Source organism: Lissotriton helveticus, chromosome 4_1 (assembly GCF_964261635.1).
Source record: "Lissotriton helveticus chromosome 4_1, aLisHel1.1, whole genome shotgun sequence".
Taxonomy (NCBI): domain Eukaryota; kingdom Metazoa; phylum Chordata; class Amphibia; order Caudata; family Salamandridae; genus Lissotriton; species Lissotriton helveticus.
In genome coordinates, this window is record NC_136063.1 from 1,633,982,859 (window position 1) to 1,634,005,949 (window position 23,091).

At 45.8% G+C, this 23,091-nt stretch overlaps 1 protein-coding gene across 2 annotated transcripts in view; it reads left to right on the forward strand.

Moving 5' to 3' along the window:
• The window catches only part of TRANK1 (tetratricopeptide repeat and ankyrin repeat containing 1), a 1,265,441-nt gene that overhangs the window by 179,772 nt on the left and 1,062,578 nt on the right, over positions 1-23,091 (forward strand). For both annotated transcript variants that reach the window (XM_078688288.1, XM_078688286.1), the window contains one exon: positions 802-928. In XM_078688288.1, the coding sequence (XP_078544414.1) occupies positions 802-928 (127 nt within the window). The remainder of the gene's footprint in view (positions 1-801; positions 929-23,091) is intronic.

Genomic DNA, 23,091 nt, shown 5'->3' on the forward strand with positions numbered 1-23,091 from the left:
CCCTACCACTGAGTGTTAAGTACTGAAATGGTTGTTCATTGACCCAATTTGTATAGGAAAGACACTGGGACATCTATGCCAATTGACCCCATCCCCTTCGGCTGAGTTCCAGTAGCCCCTGGGTCCCCTGAACAGGGTCTGATACTTCTCCCCTATTTGTTTCTTCTAAAATTACATTTTTGTAAATAGGAGGGCCTTGTTAGATTTACAAGCCTGAAAAGCGGATATTTAGGAAGCTTGGTTTAGAGGAATTCTGACCCTGTGTGAAGTTGCACATTAACCGTATCACTGTGATACATCCAATTTGTTCCCACTCAATTGGGGTGCAAAGCTCTGTGATATGATATACGGTGTTACGTTTTATGCCTACTGTAACTTCACAACTTAAATGTAGAGCCTCACTAACTGTATCTTTGAGATGTTTGACAGATCATTGAAAGATCTACCTTTAGAAAAGACCCATAGTCGTGATTTTCCCAGTATCTATTGTTTATTCGACAGCCTACAAATATTAGTTATGGCACCGATGCAGGACTCTGCTTTCTAATACTGTGCTTTTTGCTGTCTTTAGTCTTACAATACTATGGTCGTTTTTTATTCACATGGTTACAAAGACACAATAATTTAATAGTTGTCTTGAGAATTTCTTAATTGTACAATGTGGTCTCTTAGCATTACATCTAAACAAAAAGGCAGTATTGTGATTACTTGTGTTTTCCTTTTGTAGTAATGCAGTGTATCCTTTATTTTGCGTTAGTTTTTTTGTTTTAAACGCATCTGTATTTTTGTTTCCATTATTAGAGATTCCCGTAAAGATTTGGCAGTGCTGTTCTGCAACCGATCAAATGCTTTTTACAACCTTGAAAAATGGCCTGAAGCACTTTGTTCTGCTCAACAGAGTATTGCGTATGATCCCACCTACATCAAGGTACTGTGCACTGTCTTAATACTATAGCACCTACTGACATAGCAAACATGTGTTCTGAGTAAGGAGTGTTAATTCACACTCATGCCACGGATTTGTTTCTCCATCAGCTGATGCTAGAGTTGGTACTTAGCTAACAGATATGGTCTACCCTAGAGAGCCACATGAAATGGTCAGCTTTGCATCTGCCTTTGGTTTGTGTATTTCGAATTGATACAACACTCTTGTTCTCTACCACATGATATGCCCTTCTCTTCCTGGTATGTTGCTTTTTTCCACAATAAGATTTTACTTCTCCCATACCTGTTCGAGTTCCGAGTTCTATTTTTTTTTTCTTGACACGGATAGCTTGGCTCTTATTTTAATCTTGTAAAATGTCTCTTTTCTGGTTCTTTCTACTTCCTTATACTTCTTGAGATCACTTGATCACATTGTCAGACTTGTGTCCTATTTTTGTTCAATCTTTTCGAATTCACATTTATTTCTCGTACACATATTTAAGGTCTACCATCATCTCTAGACCTTTTGCACTGTAAACACTTCTAAGCCACATTCAAAAACAACATTGTACACTGAAAACGTTTATGGTGACCCCATCGTCTTTTGCTGCTACAAACCACCCAGATGCCTAAATAGAATATCCTGAAACCACTAGCCATTGAAGTGCCAGTTTGAATGGAGATCAATGCTTTAGCCTTTAAAATTCCATCCTACTACACCTTGAGCTCAAACAATACTTTCTGAAGTACCTACGTGATTAATGACACACTTCTTTGTTGCTGCATATTACCTATGTGTGCCATGAGCTGAAAGAACTGACATCTAAGATTGTTTTATGAATGAACTACCTTAAAGGGCTGGTTTCTTGGCTGTGCAATAACCATATATAGACACTATAACCTTCAATTAGGCAAAGGAAACTTTTATGACTTAAGAATGTATACCTCTTCAACACAAATGCTAAAATTTAAAGTTGCCATCCAGTATAAACTACCTTCCGTTTTATCCAATCCTTCTAACAATCTCCACCAATAGTAATTCTAGAATATTCTTGTGTTTGATGTCTGGTTACTTTTGAGAGATTTTGTGATATCATTCACCACATGGCCCCTTATATATTATTGTATAGCACTGGAAATTTCATAATGTCCCATGCTAAGAATAGTTTAACACAGTAGCCTAATTCCAGCATAATGTACAAGGATCAGACATATCAATTTACCTTAATGGAAAAGATCCAGTTGAAATCTTGCAGTGCTTCCTCCCTCCTCCACCTAACAAAGTTCTTAGTTGAAACTCCAGAACACAAAACATATCTGAAAATAAAAATGCTTGGATATTCATGACCACAAAATAAAATTGATCAAACTGGCACCATACCAACTTCGCACATTAAAGGAGATAATCTCATGTTGCCTGACAGAGGCTTCAAGTTGTGTACAGCCTGCTCTCATTGTGCCTAGATAAAGTCCTCAGAGTCTTATTAAATTTAAACACTGTGGCTAGATTGGTAATGGGAGGCCTGGAGAACAATTGTATAAATCTACGCATGAATCTGTATTCACTGTCTCCGCTTTCTAAGCGATTAATTTTATTCCATGCCCTGCTTCCAAACAAACCAACAGTTCGCTTTGGTCATTCTGCTAACACCGATTTAGGGGCCGATTAGGATTGCGGTGAATCTGCATCCTCTGGGCCGGCGGAAGCCACCGCCGGCCCGGAGGATGCGGATTCACCGCTGCGGTGATTGGAAAGACCCCCTGCCAGATTAGGATGGCAGGGGGGAGGTCATCTGCGGACGGGAAGACCGTCCACCGCCTTTCCGCCGTGGTCGCCTTCCGACCGTGGCGGAAAAGCTCTAATATGGTGGCGGTGTCTTTCAGACACCGCCAGCCATATTAGGATGCATGCGGAAACATGCTTTTCCACGGCGGGTTTTCCGCCGTGGAAAAGCATGTGGTCTTTTGTGTTTGGGGGTCCGTTGCGGGCCCCCAGGGGTGATGGGGTGGGGGTTGCACATGGGGGGTACCTATGGTACCCCCCTGCCTTTGCATGCACCGCGCGGTGCCTGCCGCTTTGTGCATGCAAAGGGAAAACATGCATATTTAACATTGCAGAGGGTGCTGCTTCAAGCAGCACCCGCCGCAATGTTAACTATACGGGATGTGACCGCCAGGGTGGCGGTCATATCCTAATTCCGAGGGAGGGAACGCCGCTGGCCCTGCGGACGGTCCCTCCACCTCGGGGGTGGCGGACGGACGCAGGTCCGTCCGCCATCCTAATAGGCCCCTTAGTTAACTGTACCTGATTCATCAAAGCAACTGAGACGCACTGCCTCAGGAGATAAGGCTGAGCGGCGATATATTGCCCTGGACATGAGACACAGTTCGATACTTAGGCATCCGGCTGTACCATTTGCAGCGCGACCTGTATGAGGTAAACTTGAGAGGGGAGCTTACGGCCCTAAAGTCCCCTGTTAAATTCTGGAAATATCTACCCCTTGCCATTATGGGCAAAATAGCTCTCTCAAAAATGATTGTCCTTCCTTGGTTTTTGTACTATTTTGTAAATGTGCTGGTTTATCCAACAAGACACTTCTTCTGGGAGTTGGATTCGATGTTTAGGGAATTGATCTGGGGTGACAGATGGCATAGAATAGCCCTAACAAATTACAACTACCAGTGGGAAGGGGCGGCTTTGGAGCCCCCTCTTTCGAATCGTACTGCCTCGCAGCCCAACTCCAGTCGGTAAGCCACTGGCTTTCAGTTGGGAATCTATATGAAAGCAACTGTGGGGACCGGGCCCTATCCCCCTGATACTCTCCAGCAATTCCTGCTACTTTCAGTCACACTACAGTGCTTGTGCTGCATGTATGGATAGCTCGAAAGTGCTTAGCCCGGTTCTTCCAACTAACACGCCATATCCAGTCATACCCTATCATGATTCCCCTTGAGGGCCTGCCGAGATTCCTTGGATTAATTACAGCTGAGGAATTATCTTCCTGGCACGATAAATCTATAGACATTGAGGGTGTTCCACTTCAGGAACGCTACTTATTAACATTCAAGCAACGTATGCAAGATTATGGCATCCCGCCGGGTCAATTCCTTCTCCATGTCCAGCTGCTGGCCTCGTGCCACCTCTTCTGGTGTACGGTAGATGAAGAACCCCCACTGTCATACGATCCCTATATGTCATCGGCACAGGGCACTGAATTACATGGCTATACAGGACCCTCAGAGAGCATGTGGAGATCTCCTTGACCCTCCTCAGAACCATGTGGGAAGACTACATTGCACGTCCTATATACAATTCAGAATGGAACACAGCGCTAGAGTCCCCACATGGGTCTCCTGTAAGGGTAGATTTAAGAACATACAATTTATAATGCTCCACAGAGCCTATTTCATACCAAGCAAGATGAATCACATTGTCCCTGCAGTGAACCTCACATGCACCAGATGCCACTCAAGTGTGGCAGATCTACAACACATACTCTGGTCATGCCTCACCCTAGTGTACTACTGTCACACCATTCATATCACCCTTGCCACTGTCATGGAAATCACCAACCTGAAAACTTGGGCAGCGGGTGGCCTGGGTAGCTGCAAACGGGGCAAAGATCACAAAGTACGAGTACGATTTGCGAACCTGGCACTGTGGTTAGCCAAGCGGACCCTCGCACTACACTGGAGAGATGACCAGCGTCCTGCAATCACACTATGGCATAAGGCGCTCCTCCGCTGGGGAGAGGCAGAGAGCATCACCCTGCGCCAGGAGGAAGCTTAGAAGCTCAGCAAGTGATCTATAGCAGCGGCCTGGAATACCATGTTCACACATTTTTATTTTTTTTGATAATCAACTTTATTAGTTTTTTAATAACAATCAAATTAATTGGCAGCAAATCAAGCATTACAGTAAAAACACATCTCATCATATACAGTTGACTAAAGTAAAGGTGGCCCCGCATGACTGGGTGTGATAATCCCCAAACATTGCAGCTGTACAAGAATAGGCGGACCTTCACACTGGTAGCAAATCGAACCATTTACCTCACACTTTACCGAATAATTCGGGGCAGTTCACACATTTTTAAAAGCTGGTGCATATAGACACCTCTCTCCATGAAAGCCCGATGATGGACCGTCCTGTCGTCCTGCGGCAAGTCCCCTGGTCTAGAGCCCCAACCCGGGAGGGGACACTGCTGCAGGTCCTTAACTCTTCCCGTTTACCACTGTTAGAAATTTCCAAACAAGTTGCAGGCCTAGTGAGCCAAGTGTATGCCACTGATGTCACTGCCCTTTCCCACCACTTGTAAACTGATCCCTAATTTTGCTCATGTTGATGTTTGGTTGCCCCCTCCCTCACATGTCTTGGATGTTCGTATCGCTATTAACCTTAATTTCAGTCCCGGTCCATACGGATAACACAAAACACATTTCAACCGTGTACTAATATTGGCTGGCCGTTTTGTCGTTTAGACCAGACACCAGTCATGTCCCGGTATGTCAGGCGCAAATCGAGATTCAACAAGTTGTACCCATTTCTTGAAAGTTGTTTTTCACTTAGCTATGTAGAAATGTAAAAAAAAAACTCAATAAAGAGAGTTTCAAAAAGTGGTGCTTACAAGTCAAGGTTGCTTTGTGTGTAATGAAAGGGCTCGTCTTCTCCAATATCTCACTACGGGCAACAAGGTGAAGACCATTTGAAAGAAGGAAAGTTTTGCAAAAGAGAATATAATTATTGGTTCGAGGCATATGAGGTGCAGAATTCATACTTTTGCATAGATCGCCATCTGGTGTTGGGCGCGGATGCTTACACTTTGTTTTTGTCTTGGAAAAAGTTTTTGTAGTCACAAGATAGACGATAGTGGACATGGGCACCAACTCCATACTTAGATGCTTCAGAGGCTCCATTGGCTGCCAGTTGATCGGCGTATTGAGTTTAAGGCACTTTGTTACTCTCACAAGATTTTGTCATGACAGGTCCCTCCAGGGCTATTCCACTTGCTGGAGTACTACGAGCCGGGTCGCCTGCTTCGATCTGCTGACCTTGCATTGGTCCGTGTCCCACGCGTCTGGAGAGCGAGGGCCGGTGGTCGCTCCTTCGGTTATTTGGCCGCGAAACCTTGGAATACACTCCCTCTCACTATGAGAGTAATGCCGAATAATCTGGCATTTCGTAAAGCCTTAAAGACCTGGCTCTTTCCTTGTAAGTAGTCTAATCTGTTGTCGTTTACTGACCGGCCCGGGTTCTTGGGGTTTCTGATGGCGCTGGGACGCCTCGTTGCTGAGGCAGCTACGCGCTTTACAAATCCAAAAAATAAATAAATTGTTTTTTTTCCGCCATCGGGGGATGGATGTAACTTCAGCGCTCCGGTTCGGTACCGTGTTTACAGACCTCTGATGCGCAACCCCCCACCCCAAAATACCCCCCAAACAGCATCCAATGTCCACGGAACATCTAACGCTCCTCAAACAGGAGGTTCTCTCACTGCTTTCAAAGCATACAATAGAACCAGTTCCCCTACAGCATCAAGGGACAGGAGTTTACTCCCTATATTTTCCAATCCCCAAAAAGGACGTACTCTCAGACCAATACTGGACCTCAGGCCTCTCAACTTCTACATACAGTCAGATCACTTTCATATGATCACTCTTCAACAAGTCCTTCCACAACTTCAACAAGGCGACTTCCTTGCAACATTATATCTCGAGGACGCCTACTTCCATATTCCAATACACCCTGCTCACAGGAAATATCGTAAGATTCACAGTGGACTGCCAGCACTATCAGTTCACGGTTCTCGCATTCGGGGTAACTACAGCACCCAGGGTCTTTACAATGTGTCTCGCGGTGGTAGCTGCACACCGGCGAGGACAGCAAATCCATTTGTTTCCATACCTGGACGACTGGCTAATAAAAGCCAAGCCACACAGTCAGTGTGTTCATCACACTCCCCAAACAATTCTACTGCTAAGCCACATGGGGTTCACAATCAACCACGCCAAGTCACATCGACAGCCCTCCTACCTACATCAGTATCTAGGGGCCACCATAAACCCTTCCAAAGATCTAGCATACCCCAATCCAGCCAGGATAGAAAGTATGCAAACCCTCATCACAAAATTTCAACCACAACACTCCCTTCCAGCTCGAGTGTTTATGCAGCTCATAGGAATGATGGCTTCTTGCATTTTCATAGTACCTCACGCAAGACTTCAGATGCGCCCCTTACCAGAATGCTTAGCCCGTCAGTGGAATTAGGCTCAAGGTCAACTTACATATCTGGTGTTGGTGGACAGCCGCACACATCGCTCTCTGCAGTGGTGGAACACACAAAACCTTTCCAGAGGGCGGCCGTTCCTAGAGCCAATTCCACAGATAGTGCTAACAGCGGATGCATCACTCACCGGCTCGGGGACCCATCTCTTAAACCATACAATTCAGGGCAAGTGGTCCCCTCAACAAAAACTGCTCCACAACAATTACCTAGAATTACTAGCAGTATTTCTAGTGTAAAAATCCTCCCAAGCCCATCTTCTCAACAAAACTGTCCTAGTCCACACAGACAATATGACAGCTATGTATTACACACAAAAACAAGGAGGAACACACTAGTTGCAGCTGTCTCAGCTAGCACAAAGCATTTGGAGATGGGCCATTCCACAAAATATATATCTTCTGGCAGAACATCTTCCAGGAGTGCACAAACAGTATGCGGATCTGCTCAGACACAGCATATCCACGAATGGGAACTTCATCCTCAAGTTCTTCAACCATTTTTTCACATGTGGGGCCACCCAGACATAGATCTGTTCGCCACAAATGCATACGCAAAATGCCCAACCTTCGCAGCCAGGTTTCCACACCTGTTATCCAAGGGCAATGCGATATGGATGAACTGGTCAGGCAGATTTGCGTACGCTTTTCTGCCAGTTCCACTCATTCCACTAGCAGTGCGCAAGCTCAAGCAACAGTCTCTCAAAATGATCCTAGTTGCTTGAGCTTGGGCACGCCAGCCATGGTGTCACGATTCGCTTCTTGTGCTCTTGTGTCCACCACCAGGGGGCTGAACTGTGGGACTCTCCAGTGTTCTAATATGCTTCCAGACCCTCTCCTGCATGCATATCCTGACTTCCAGCCATTTGGGCACTTATTGGGAATTGACATCCATTCCCAATCCATGCCGGGTTTTGTGAAAGCCAGCCTACTCATGCCTGAAACTCCATTACCCAGAATTCCCTGCTCACTGCTTTGTCTCCACCCTTGCAGGCCAAGGATGGGTGGAGGAATTCAGTTCACCTGTGGCTGGCTGCTGCTAGCCTGCTCATACCTGCTGCATGTGATTACTGTGAGCTATTTTAAGCTTCAGCTCCTTTCAGCCCAGTGTTGGTCATTGTAGCTGTTTACTGGTGAGACCGATCCTTGTTTCCAGTGCTCCCGAGCTGTTGCTATCCCTGTTTCCTGAGCTTTAGCTATGCCTTGTTCCTGACCTACTGCTGTTTTCTTTGTTCCTGAATTAGCACTGCCTACCTTGACTTCTGAGCCTTAGCATTCCTTGTTCCTGAACTGCAGCAGTTTCCCTTCTCTTGAATTAGCACTGCTTTCAGTGCTACCTTGTTTCCTGAGTTCCTGAGCTATAGCTATTCCTTGTACCTGGATTAGCACTGCCTGCTACCTTGTTTCCGGAGTTCCTGAGCTATAGTTATTTTTTGTTCCTGGGCTTCAGCTAGTTCTTGTTCCTGATTTGCACTGCTTGCAGTGCTCTCTTGACTCCTTGTTTCCTGAGCTGTAGCCATTCCCTGTTTCCTTGTAATAGCACTGCCTGCAGTGCTACCTTGACCCCCGAAGCTTTAATAACGCCCCTGTTCCTGAACTAGCTCTGCCTGCAGTGCTACCGTGACTCTTGAAGCTTTGGTAGTTTCCCTGTTCCTGAACCGGCACTGTCTGCAGTGCTGCCTTGACTCCTGAGCCTTAGCTCACTTCTTGTTCCTGCCCCAGCACTGCCTACTATGTTACTTTGTTTGTCTTGCAATCCTTAACCTGCACTATTCTAGTATACCTTTGTAGCCTCTCCTTCTGTACACCCCTTTCCAGTCCCTGCCTTTCTTCCCATTTCCTTGGTTCCAGTTCTAGTTTGCTGTCTTTCTATTCTGCTGTCTTGCTTCTGTTACCTTGTATGTTTGTTACCTACTTTCTGCCAAGTGTGCCCTGTGATTTCCTTCCTTTCCTGTTAAGCACTCCTCCTTGCTAGCTCCTTGTCTATTGTGCTTGTGTTTAGTTCTACCTCCTTGCTGTTACTGACTTGCGTGTTCCTGTTTGATCGCCAGGATCCGTGGGCACAGCACCTAGGTGTTTCTTGTTCACTGTGAGTATTTTCTATGAGTTACATTTATAACATCACCATAGGTATAAGCTCCACAGACTCTGCCTTTGCATGCATATCCTACATATGGGTATTTGCAGTCAGTATCTGTAACAGCAATTGTGGGTAAGAAACTTACTGAGCTTCAGTCTTACCATGTGGAGCTCCTGATTGCTTTACCCCACCCCCCTTTATTGTTAATGTTGTATTATATATATGTATGGCACGTCTGTCCTGGGTGTAGTTAGTCTGAATGCTAAATTGCCTCGTGAGTGCCCTTCCTTTCTGAGTCTTAGCCATCTTGTTCCTTCGTGCATGCTTTCCCTTTGGATCTCTTTTCTCTGACTTCTTGTATGATCCTGGGCAGCGCTGTACTCCTCTTTTTGTGTATGTTTTCCTACCCAGTTCCCAGTCCTTGCCCAAGTCTCTGACTGTGTTCCCCACATAGTCCCGGACAGTCCCTGACACATGGTTCACAACACTCCTCGAACTCTCAGTAGTTCGCACCACAAATTACATCTCCCCCAACACTGCTAATGTAGAACCATTGAGAGATAAGGCACCCAGATCCAACACAATTGAATCTAGCGATCTGGCTCCTGAAGTCATAGTTTGGTTACCTTAACCTTCCTCCGGACTGTATGAACATTATCAAAGAAGCGAGACGCCCTACTACTAGAGCATGCTATACAGCCAAATGGAAACGTTTCGTCTTTTACTGCAATCACAACAAAATTGACCTGCTAGATGCTTCGATTCAGAACATCATTTGCTATTTGCTGCATCTACAAAGATGTAATCTAGCTTACTCATCCATAAGATTAATCTGGCTGCCCTTGCCACCTACCAAAAAAACAGACAACAGTTGTGATTGTTCAGAGTACCTGCTATCAAAACTTTTATGGAAGGCCTTAAAAGAATAATTCCTCCCACACTGCCACCCTCTCCAGTGTGGAATCTTAACATCATACTTACTAGGCTCATGGGTCCTCCATTTGAACCTTTACACAAATGCGAACTACAGGTTCGAGGCATGTGGGCTGCTGAATTCATATCTTAGCTTAAATCGCCGCCTAGTGTTGGGTCCGGATGTTTGCACCTTGTTGTCCTGGAAGAGTCTTCGAAGTATCACGAGATAGGTGTCTCCTCCCCTGGACTACAGTGCGCATGGGCTTTCTCTCCATCATCAGATTGTTTTTTCCGCCTTTGGGTTTGGATGCTATTCCTCTACTCCAACTTCGGGACCGAAACTTAACAACTTTCTAAGGCCAAAAGGCCTTCTACCTCGACGCTATTGTTCTCGTTCGGTACTGCTTTACTCGATCAAACTTTCCATCTCGATCCGGTCGTCGACGCGGGCCGTTGGGCCTTTTCAACGCCACGTGGGCCTGCTGTCGATGGAAAGGAGCCCGTTTAAAAGGTGCCCACAATGTCACTCCAAATTCCCACATACTGACAAGTATGCAACATGTGCTTATCCCCAGAGCACAACAAAGAAAATTGTCCAGTGTGTGCTCAATTCCGCTCGAAAAGACTATCCGGAACCGAAGGGCCGCTAGGCAAGAGATGCAGCGGCAGGCACCGGAACCGGAGAACATCTTCGATGATGAACACGACCTCCCAGAAGCGGCGGACTCAGATCTAGAAATCGTCACCATTGAGGACCAGTCGGACTCTGAGGACCAGATCACACCGGGGCAAACAGTGAGTACCCAGCCCCCAACCCCGCTTATACCGAAAGACAAGGCCTTAGCCAAGATCGACAAACTCCTTCAGAGATCCCGCCTTCCGGCTCGACTCCGAAGCCCAAACCCAGGCCTTCTGATAGCCCAGGAACGAGCGACACTCTTCCCAAAAAGGTCGTCCAACCGAAAAAGGTTGTCGAACCGAAAAAGGTTGTCGAACCGAAAAAGGTTGTCGAACCGAAAAAGGTTGTCGAACCGAAAAGGGTTGTCGAACCGAAAAAGGCTGTCGAACCGAAAAAGGTTGTCGAACCAAAGAAGAGCCTCGAACCGAAAAAGGTTGTCGAACCGAAAAGGGTTGTCAAGCCGAAAGCTGTCGAGCCAAAGAAGAGCCTCGAACCAAAGAGGGTCGTCGATCCAAAAAGATCACTCGACCCGAAGAAGCCCGTCGAGCATAAAAAAAGTGTCGATCCCGTCGAGCCAAGAACATCGAGCCGAAAAAGGTCGTCGAGCACAAAAAACACGCCCAAACACCTAAACGTATCGAACCGAAGACTCCGGTCGATCCAAAAAAGGTCATCGAACCAAAGAAGGTGGCCGACCCAAAAACAGCAGTCGAGCCGGAAAAAGCTCCACAGCCAAAGGCCCTCGAGCCAAAGACTCACAAACCAGTGACTAAGCCAAAAACTTCGGCGCCAAAGCCACGGACAGTTGAGGAAGAACTCTTCCATCCTTATCCAGTGAGTGAGGAACAACCAAAACTGTATAGACCCTGAATCAGGACACGTTACAGTTTACCATCGGAAAAAGAGACCATTGGACACGGAGACTCCTTCCCCTGTTCCTCCAAAGAGAAAAGACTTCGGAACGTCTCCCTCAAGGCCTTTTACTCCTCCTCCTTTCTTTCCTAACATGCCCTTTGTGCCTTACTCTCCTACACATTCAAACTATGATGAGGGTGACAACATGGGGGAAGATCCTCAGGATAATTTTGGGGAACCAGAGGATCATGATGCACAGATGACACACGGGATGGCCAGAATGATCCATATAAACCACAACCCATCCCTGATACCTCCCCATACCCTACAAAGCCGTCGCCTACTGACGACACCGTTGTTTTTAACCAGTTAATAGATAGGGCAGCAAAATACCACGGTGTAGACATGCACACTGACCCAATCGAAGAATATTATCTATTCAACACTTTTCCTACTTATGAAAAAAGTGTGAGGACACTTCCTATGTTAAAAGGGGTACTAAAACACGCGCCAGACATATTCAAAGACCCAGCCAGAGCGCGTGTATCAATCCCAGAATTGAGAAGAAGTATAAAGCAGCCCCTACTTATATTAAGTCCCAGTTGCCTTTAGACTCACTAGTTGTAGCAAATCCTCGAAAGAGAGCTAATTCACAAAAAACAGGAGATGCTCCCCCTCCTGACAGAGTCTAAGATATTAGAGGCCTCCGGCAAAAGAGTGGCCTCACAGGCTGCAAATTCCTGGAGGATTGCAAACACACAAGCTCTATTAGCCCGTCTGCAACTCTAAATATCCCCACATCGACGTGCACCCGGTGTGCAAGAAATGTCTCTCACCGGATCACGACGAGGCCAGTTGCATGGCCTGTTCGAAGTTCAGGTCGAAGAAAACTCTCCGTCTTCGACGCGCGGCACGACAGTCGGCGCGTGAATCTGCACCAGACCCAGAAAACATCTTCGGTGGTGACGACGAAGAAAATGTACAAGACGACGAACCGGAACACTCGGACCCCGCGTCGGAGCCAGACTCCACCTACAACGAGGACGAGGAACAACTCTACGTCCATGATGAAGACATCATCGAGGTAGGAGACGACGCACAACCTCTCGGAGCTGTCGACGACGACTCAAGCGAGGAGCTAGGCCCAACCGCAGTAGCGGGGCCCCATACAGACTCTTCCACGGCTCAGGTCGAGGCATCGCCGGAAGGCCTTAGCCAATATCTTCGACAACGTTCTCTAGTCCCGCTTCCAGGCCCGACTAAGAACATTTCCAAAAAGCCATCGGTAGATCAACCGCTCTCAGTGGAAAAATCGAAACCGAGAGCAAAAGTCTTCTTTTGTTATCTATTGCTCCAATAATAACATAAATCCGCGATTTTCCGAAAAAAATATTTTTTTTTTGGGCCTTGGGGGGCCTTGTGGGACCCCCTGAGCAGGCATAGGGGGTCAGAGTGCTTCTACCCTGCCCCCTTTTTGAGTTCTACAAGTTTGTTTTTCTGCTTTCCTCTGCCTCAGTCTACCGAGGCACAAGATGGCTGCCAACAACTTCTGTTTTGGAATGTTCATAGACAGTAGCAGCCAATCAGCATGCAGCTCGTACTCTGGAAGGTACAGATACAGTAAGCTTACAGTGTGCCACATAAAGATATATAATTTGAACAAATTCGATTTTCTCAACAACTACTGGAGGTATTTTCACCAAATATACAAAATGACTTTCTGCATACCAGGCTCTACCATTTTGCCAAGTTTGGTGTAATTCCATTCAGCCGTTCGGGCTGTAGCCGTGTCTAAAGGTCCTGTGGAAAATTGCATTCGACTCAATTTCACATTCAATTTTCTCAAAAACTACTGGAGGGATTTACACCAAACATACAAAAGGCACTGCTGCATACCAGTCCCTACCATTTTGCCAAATCTGGTGTAATTCCGTTCAGCCGTTCGAGCTGTAGCCTTGTCAGAATGTCCCTATGGAAATGAACATGGGGAAAACACGTTTTGGGACCCCCTTTTTCTCAGCCCCAGCTTGACGAATCCCCCCGAAACTTTCAGGGAAGGAGCGGAGCGCAGCGAGGCAAATTTAAGGAACATTACAGGCAGATCCCTCAATCGGCGCCAAAGTTATTCCTAATAGAATGTTCGGAATTTCCTATGGTAACTAGGTCCTAACTATAATATACCTACTGGCGACTGCCAGTAGGTAATATATATATATATATATATATATATATATATATATATATATACACACATACACAGAAAAAAACATAGGTTTCAGGGGTGTTATAGTTAGCTGGACATTTTACTCGTACTAAACCATAGCAATTCCTCCGTTATAGTTAGTTCTGCTAACTATAACTTGCGTGCCCGCAATGCACTGCTGATGACGTCACATATTACATCATTTATGACATGGTCAGTGACATCACTGATTACATCACTGATGACATCTTAAATGACATCACTGATGACATCATCCAGTGAATGAATGTGGTTTAGTTTGAAATTTAAATATGTGTTATATACCAATCTGTATTGAAGATTGAGTGGATATATAACGGTCTGGATGGAGGATTTAGTAGCTGTCTGACTGTCTGTTTAAGTGAGTAATTAAAAGTGTTTCACTTAATACATGGATTAGTTGGATTAGTAACTAAAAGAATGTGTGCATCATTGTCTCTGTTGTAGGAAAGGTGTTTTACAATTGTTACAGTGAAGGCCTCAAATGTATACTGTTATCTTCATGTCGCATTGTTTGTATAATTTTTTATAAAAAGTACCCTATTTTGACTAAGATAAAAGTGAAAATTTTTCTATTTACACCCGTTTTTGTTCTTTATTTGTTCTGCATGCTTTCGCATTGATGATTTGAATCATACATGATAAATGTCTCTATTTTGTGATTTATGAATACTATTATACTAAGGTATTAACTAGTCAGAATTAACTACCAACCAAGCAAATCATTTATCTGACCTTACATTTCAACTACATTAATAATTTAAAGTAAAACACTTGAATAAATGGCAGCCACGGCTCAGCCAACATAAGCGCGGATCAACAACATCCAGTCGCTAATCCAACAGTTCAAACCGCAACACTCGCTTCCTGCGAGAGTGTTCATGCAGTTGATAGGCATGATGGCCTCCTGCATTTTCATAGTCCCGCACGCGAGGTTACATATGCGTCCGCTCCAGGAATGCTTAGCGCATAAGTGGAATCAGGCTCAGGGACAGTTGAAAGACCTAGTGTTGGTCACCGGTCGGGCATACAACCCTCTGCATTGGTGGAATCCACACAACCTTTGCAAGGGCCGACCGTTCCAAGAGCCTGTGCCACAAATCATCCTAACGGCGGACGCGTCTCTCCAGGGATGGGGAGCTCATGTACTCCACTACACAGTGCAGGGACTATGTACTATACAGCAAAAGAAGATGCACATCAACTACCTAGAACTGATGGCAATCTTCATGGCATTGAAGGCATTCAAAGTACATCTGTGCAACAAGGTCGTGTTGATCCGGACGGACAACATGACAGCCATGTACTACATCCAGAAGCAGGGAGGTACACACTCTCCACAGTTGTCTCATCTGGCTCAGAGCATGTGGAAGTGGGCCATTCAACGGAACATCTTCCTCATGGCGGAACACCTCCCAGGCACAGACAATCAGATGGCGGACCTGCTCAGCAGGTACAGCCACCAGATGCACGAGTGGAAGATACATCCATCAGTACTCCGCCCGTACTTCCAGAAGTGGGGTCATCCACAGATAGACCTGTTCGCCACAAGGGAAAACGCAAAATGCCAAAGCTTTGCCGCCAGGTTCCCTCACCCACAGTCGCAAGGCAATGCGATATGGATGAACTGGTCAGGCAGATTTGCGTACGCTTTCCCCCAGCACCTCTCATACCGCTGGTGGCAAGAAAGCTAAAGCAACACTCGATGACTCTCATCCTGGTTGCTCCAACGTGGGCACGCCAGCCGTGGTACACCACGTTCCTGGAACTCTCCGTTGTACCGCATCAAAGGCTACACCTCACGCCCAAGCTTTTGACGCAGAGCCATGGCGACATTCAGCACCCAGATCCGCAACAGCTCAACCTGGCGATCTGGCTCCTGAGGTCTTAGAGTTCGGCTACCTTGACTTGCCCCCTGTATGCATGGATATCATACGGGAGGCAAGAAAGCCCACCACCAGAGCCTGCTATGCAGCAAAATTGAAGCGGTTTGTCATTTACTGTGCAACACACAACATCAACCCGCTAGATGCATCCACTCCCAACATCATCTGCTATTTGTTACATCTTTACAAATGCAATCTAGCATACGCTTCCATCAGGATACACTTATCCGCCATAGCGGCTTATCTCCAGAACAGGCAGCATCTCTCCGTCTTCAGAGTGCCTGCCATTAAAGCCTTCCTAGAAGGCCTGAAGCGGGTCATCCCTCCCAGGACCCCGCCGGCTCCTGTATGGAACCTCAATGTGGTCCTTACCAGGTTGATGGGCCCACCTTTTGAGCCTCTACATTCATGTGAGATTCAGTTCTTAACATGGAAAGTGGCTTTTCTCATTGCCATTACGTCTCTGCGACGTGTTAGTGAGCTACAGGCGCTCACTGTACAAGAGCCATTCATTCAAATTCACTCCAACAGGGTGGTGCTGCGCACTAACCCTACATTTCTTCCTAAAGTGGTTTCGCAGTTCCATGTCAATCAGACCATTGAACTACCCGCATTCTTTCAAAACCCAGAAACAGTTGCCGAAAGAATGCTCCACACTCTTAATGTCAAACGAGCCTTGATGTACTACATCGATAGGACCAAAGACTTTAGGAAAACACAACAACTCTTTGTTGCCTTCTCAGCCCAGCACAAAGGCAACCCCATTTCCAAAGCAGGTATAGCCAGGTGGATCGTTAAGTGCATTCAGATTTGCTATCACAAGGCTAAGCGCACTTTAACGGTCCCTCCGAGAGCCCACTCCACCCGAAAGTTGGGGGCCTCTATGGCTTTCCTTGGTAATATCCCTTTGGAAGATATTTGTAGAGCAGCCACATGGTCTACACCACACACATTTACTAAACATTACTGTGTAGATGTGCACTCCAAGCAGCAAGCAGCTGTAGGGCAGGCTGTTCTTAAAACGCTTTTTCAGACTTCTGCAGCTGGCACAGGCGGCCGCCGTTAATGGAGGGACTGCTATGTATTCTATGCTATAGATATGAATTCAGCAGCCCACATGCCTCGAACTGAATATGCTACTTACCAGTATGCATCTGTTCTTGGCATGTAGGGCTGCTGACATTCATATCGCCTGCCCTCCTCCCCGGCGCCTGTAGCGGCTGCAGACTTTTTAACACTTACTCTTAGCATGGCCATCGCTTACACTATTACACTCCATCTTTGCCACAATGGCTAAAAACAATCTGGGGATGGAGTCGATGCCCATGCGCACTGTAGTCCAGGGGAGGAGCCACCTATCTCGTGATACTTCGAAGACTCTTCCAGGACAACAATGTGCAATCATCCGGACCCAACACTAGGCGGCGATCTATGCTATAGATATGAATGTCAGCAGCCCTACATGCCAAGAACAGATGCATACTGGTAAGTAGCATATTAACTAATCCTCGGGCTCTCTGCAGAGTGCACAGGATCACGTATTCCAGTTGGAATTGTGTTTGTGCAAATGTGTGTGAAGGAGGAATACAGCTGCCAAAATAGTGACAAGGTGAAAAAAAGAAAATGCAGTGCTTAAGGGTGAGTGGGTGGGATGTGTGTTTAGGGGTGTCGGGTTTGTAACCAATATTCCACGGGAGCGAAGAAGAATCCCCACACCTCCAAGGCACAGAAGCAAGAACGTGAAATGAAACACACACTCTTGTCTACTGTCCCCTAAAAATATGAGGGAATTTACCCTAGAAGTGTCCACCACTCTCCTCATACGAGGGGGGGTTAAGCAGGGTACAGCAGGAATAGTCGTAGGTGGATGTCCAAGCTAGAAAACAAAATATGCAATACACATAGATCATTCCTTCACTAACCTTTAAGCAGGAATCATTGACATGCGTGATTATACAAGTGTGCTTACCCCAATTGTAGTTTAGGCAGGTTCTCTCGAGGAGTTCAATAAATGGTTGCCAATATGATGAGCCACGCGTAGTGGGGCATAGAACCCTCGAGGGACATACACACCAGACCAACTCACAAAAATAAACAAAAAATATATGGGGACTGTGAGGAGCACCGGCCGGCTGCCGAGGGCTAAAACAGCGGAGCAGTGCACACACACACGAGGTGAGACACCCGGCCCTCAAGGGACACGAGGGCGGAGCGCTCACACTCTCAGGAAGGGTTTCAACAAACAAAGAAACTCGCCAGGTATTTCAATCATACAAGTGAAGCCAGAAACAAGATACGAGCAAAAGAACGCCCGCTAAATGCGTGAGTAAAGCAAGGGAGGTCGCGAGCAACTCTCGCGTAGGATATCAAGAAATGCCGTAGCTCGGCTGAAAACACTCTCACTCACGAACATCCATCCAGGAATAGAAGGGACCAGGGAATGAAGGTTCAAAAAGCTGAGTAAAGTCCAAAGGTACACGGAGACTCAGCAAGACGCCGCCAAACCTCGCGCCAGGAATCAGGAAGTGAAAGGTGGGGGCGTGGTACCGGAACAGTAAGCCAAGCAAAGGCTACGTTCTGCCGTGCCTCTTTTCACTGGTTAGGGAGCGTCTCCGAAGAGCCGGTTGGTGGGAAGTAGGGACCGGGTAAAAAGAGCATAGCTCCATAACCTCGCATGTCAATGCTATCGAGTCCTAACAGTACCCCTCCCCAAAGGCCTATTCAGGGGACCAGGCTTAGTGGGATGACGTCTGTGGAATTGTTGAATCAATCGGGCGGCATGAATGTTTTCAGCTGATTCCCATGACCTGTCCTCTGGGGGGTATCCCACCCAATCTATTAGGTACTGTAGTTTGCCTCTTCTTTTACGAGAATCAAGTATTTTGTTTACTTCGTATTCTTCGTCGCCATCAATTTGTATCGGTGGAGGAGGGAGGTCCGGAACAATAGAAGGGATATATTTCTTTAACAAGGAGCTGTGGAACACAGGATGTATTTTCATGCACGGGGTAGGGTCAACTTCAGGGTGACAGGGGTGATGATTTTTTCAATGGGGAAGGGACCTATAAACCTAGGTTGAAGTTTTTTGGATCCTTCCATCTTTAGGTTTCTAGTGGACAACCACACTTTCTCTCCTATTGTGTACATGGGTTCGGGTCTTCGGTGTTTATCCGCTTGTCTTTTCATAGCTTCCTTGGCCTTACTTAACTCTGTCTTGGATTTTTCCCATACTGACTTGATTTGGGCATGGTGTTCCTCAAGAGAGGGTATTGAGACATCTTTGGAAGGGACATCGATAGGGATCATTCTAGGGTGTTGGGCTTGGACAAAAAAAAAAGGGGATGTCTTTGTAGCAGAATGGGTTGAATTATTGTAAGCGAATTCAGCCAAGGGTAAGGCTTGAAGCCAGGTGGATGGGAGGGATGTCAACAAACAGCGCAAAAATTGTTCTAGGGTTTGATTTGTCCTTTCTGTTTGTCCATCCGTTTGAGGGTGGTATGCAGTGGATAATCTGTGATCTATCCCTAGCTGGGAACACAATCCTCTCCAGAACTTTGAGACAAACTGTGGACCCCTGTCTGAGATAATGACCGAAGGTAAACCATGTAATTTGACAATCTCATTCAAAAAGACAGAAGCTAGTTCTTTGGAGGACGGTACTGTTTTCAAAGGAATGAAATGACCCATTTTGGACAGTAAATCAACAACTACGTAGATTGTGGTAAAACCTTGACAAGCGGGCAAGTCTGTCATGAAATCCATGCTAATTGTGTGCCAGGGGTGGGGAGGAATGGCTATGTTTTTTAGGAGTCCAGTGGGAGCGCAATGAGACGCCTTTTGGCGAGCGCAAGTGGAGCAAGCTTGTACATATGCTGCCACATCCTTGGACATAGATTCCCACCAGAACCACCTATTACATAAATCATGGGTTTTTTTAACACCTGGATGACCCGCCAATGTACTGTTATGACACCATCTGATAATGGTCTGTCTCAACTCCGCAGCAGGAACAAATACTTGGTTGTCATGGTAAAATAACCCATCTCTAATGGAATGCAGGGGATTATTCAACCACTCTTCCTGTGATACATCTAATAGTAGTTGTTTGATTTGTTCCAAAAGGGTATGATCTTTTTTGCCCACTCCCAGGATTTTATTTTCAGGTATTATGAAACAGGGTTGTTCTTGTTCCATGTGTTGTTCATGACCCAGTCTTGACAAGGCATCGGCTTTTCCTTGTTGTATTCCAGGACGATAAGTGATGATAAAATCATATTCACTGAAGAATAATAACCACCGCATTTGCCTGGGTGTGAGAGCTCTAGCTGATTTAAAGAACTGAAGATTCTTGTGGTCAGAATATATGGTGACAACATGGGGAGATCCTAGTAAGTGATGTCTCCACTCTTGGAAGGATAGCTTGATAGCTAACAATTCTCTTTCTCCTATAGTGTAATTTCTCTCTGCTGGTAAAAGCGTCTTGGAAAAATATGCTATAGGATGCATGTGTCCTGTCTCCGGGTCTCTCTGTGATAGTACACCTCCCACTGCATATTGTGAGGCATCCGCCTCTACAAAAAAAGGTTGAGTGTTGTCGGCGTGATGAAGGATAGGAGCAGTAGTGAACTGAGCTTTGAGGTCACAAAAGGCTCTTTCTGCTTCAACCGACCATTGAAAAGGTACACCTTTTTTCAGGAGTCTGGTTATCGGGGCTATGATCTCAGAAAAATGATTGATAAACCGCCGATAAAAATTGGCGAATCCTAGGAATGATTGTATTTCCTTCACTGAAGTAGGACTTTTCCAATTCACCAAGGCCTCAATTTTCTTGGGATCCATCTGCAGGCCAGTAGGTTTGATGGTAAAACCCAAGAAATCCACTTCAGTGGTGTGGAACATGCTCTTGTCCAATTTAGCAAATAACTGATTTTCCTTTAACTTGCTAAGGATTTTACTCACGTGTTCTACGTGATCCTTCTCATTCTGCGAGAATATAAGAATATCGTCAATATAGACAATAACAAAGATGTCAATATATTCACGCAAGATGTCATTAATAAAGTACTGGAATGCAGCTGGTGCATTGCACAGCCCGAACGGCATTACACAATACTCATAGAGCCCATAGTTGGTGCGGAATGCGGTCTTCCATTCATCGCCCTGTTTGACGCGTATTAAATGGTAAGCCCCTCTGAGATCTATCTTCGTAAAGATTTTGGCACCCTTTATTTGTTCAAGAAGAACTGGAATCAGAGGTAGAGGATACTTGTTTTTATCGTGATTTTATTCAGGGCTCTATAGTCCAGGCATGCCCTGAGCCCTCCTTCTCTCTTATCAATAAAAAACAAAGGAGATGATGCAGGTGAAGTAGAGGGTCTAATAAAACCTTTCTCTAACATGTCGTCCAAATAGTTTTTCAGATACTCATTTTCTGCGGGTGTTAAAGCATAAATTCGACTACTTGGTAGATCTGCGCCAGGGATTAGGTCTATTCGGCAATCGTAACTCCTATGAGGAGGTAATTTAGTTGCTTCCTGTTCATTGAACACCTCTGCGAATTCTACATATTGATCAGGTACTTTCAAGTCTAGTCCTGTTTGGACAGCACAGTATAAGGGTTGTTCGAGTTCTTGGGCTTCGACATAGCACTGTGTTTTACAATAGTGGGAGTTCAAAGTGACTGTTCTTTGAACCCAGTCTATAACTGGGTTGTGTATTTGCAACCATGGGACTCCTAAAATGACCCCAAAATTAGGTGCGTCTATGAGATCAAAAACAAGTCTTTCGGAATGTCCATTATTAAAGACTATGATCACAGGCGGGGTCTGATAACTGATCATACCTGACGACAATTCCGACCCATCTACGGCCCATATGGATTCGGGCTGAGATTTAGCAATAAAGGATAGGCCCAACTGGTTAGCAAGTTTGATATCAAAGAAGTTTCCTGTAGCTCCGGAATCGAGAAGGACAGACATTGTGTATTGCTTTTTACCACTGTACGTGAGAGTAATGGGTAACGTGAAATGTTTGACTACATGTAATTTATTGGTGGAGATCTGATGAGGGATGCAGCTTGGGGAAGTGACCTCTCTATTCCTCAAGCTTGCTAGTTTTCCGAACAGGAAACACTGCTAGCTGTTAGTCTGGGTGTTCTAGGACGGACTGGACACTCTTTAGCATAATGACCACTCTTTCCGCAGTACAGGCATAAGTTTAATTTGCATCGTTTGTCTTTTTCCTCTGCAGTTAAAGGACCTCGTATACCCCCTATTTGCATAGGTTCAGGTACATCTTTGGGGACAGGTTTCTCGATTTTAGGTAGGAAAAACCTAGGTACAATGGTTCGAGTTCTTTCTCCCTTCCTTTCATGCAAGCGATGGTCTAATTTGACTACTAGATCAATGAAGGAAGCACAATCTTCTGGGGGGTTCACTATTTGAGAGAGTAGGTCTTTTAAATCATCCCCCAACCCACGATAAAACAAGGACGTTCTCTTGTCCTCTGGCCAATGTGTCTCGGACACCAACCGATTGAAGTTGGTAATGTAGGACAAGAGATCTTTGGAGCCTTGCCTTAGATCGAGCAATTCGGTATCACTGGCTTGCATATAGGAATGTTTCGCAAAGAGACTTCTCATCTTTTCCTTAAACAGATCCAAATCATAGAGTGCAGGATCATCGTTCTGGACTAAGGGAACCGCCCATTCGGCCGCATTCCCAGCAAGATAGGAAATTATAAAGGCGACCTTGGCTGAATCATCAGGGAAGGAAGCTGTCCTGCACAAAAACTGAAGTTGGCATTGGTTCATAAAAATATTGTACTTAGTGCTATCCCCCGAAAATCGTTCAGGCATGGCCAGTGGAACAGGATTAGGGGTGTGTACAGTAACTTGAACCGGGGAACTCTGTGATTCTCCGCTAGCCCCTTGTTCAGTTGCAGGAGGGGGCACGGTGAACCTAGCAGGGTGTATGTAGTTTTTTCTAGTTTTGAGTATGGTGCCTGTTTCTCTCTCTCCTGCTCTTAGTTGTTGTACTTCAGTCATGAGTCTTTGATTTTCTACCCCCAATCTACCTACTTCTGTCTGAAGGGCTATTAAGGCAGCAGTGATATTCTCTATAGAAAGAGCCTGGAGTTCTACAGGGATTACAGAAGGGTCAGGATTCATCCTCGCTCAGGGGAATGTAAGTTCGTGGGCTTGGCTTTCTGTCGGGTTTGTAACCAATA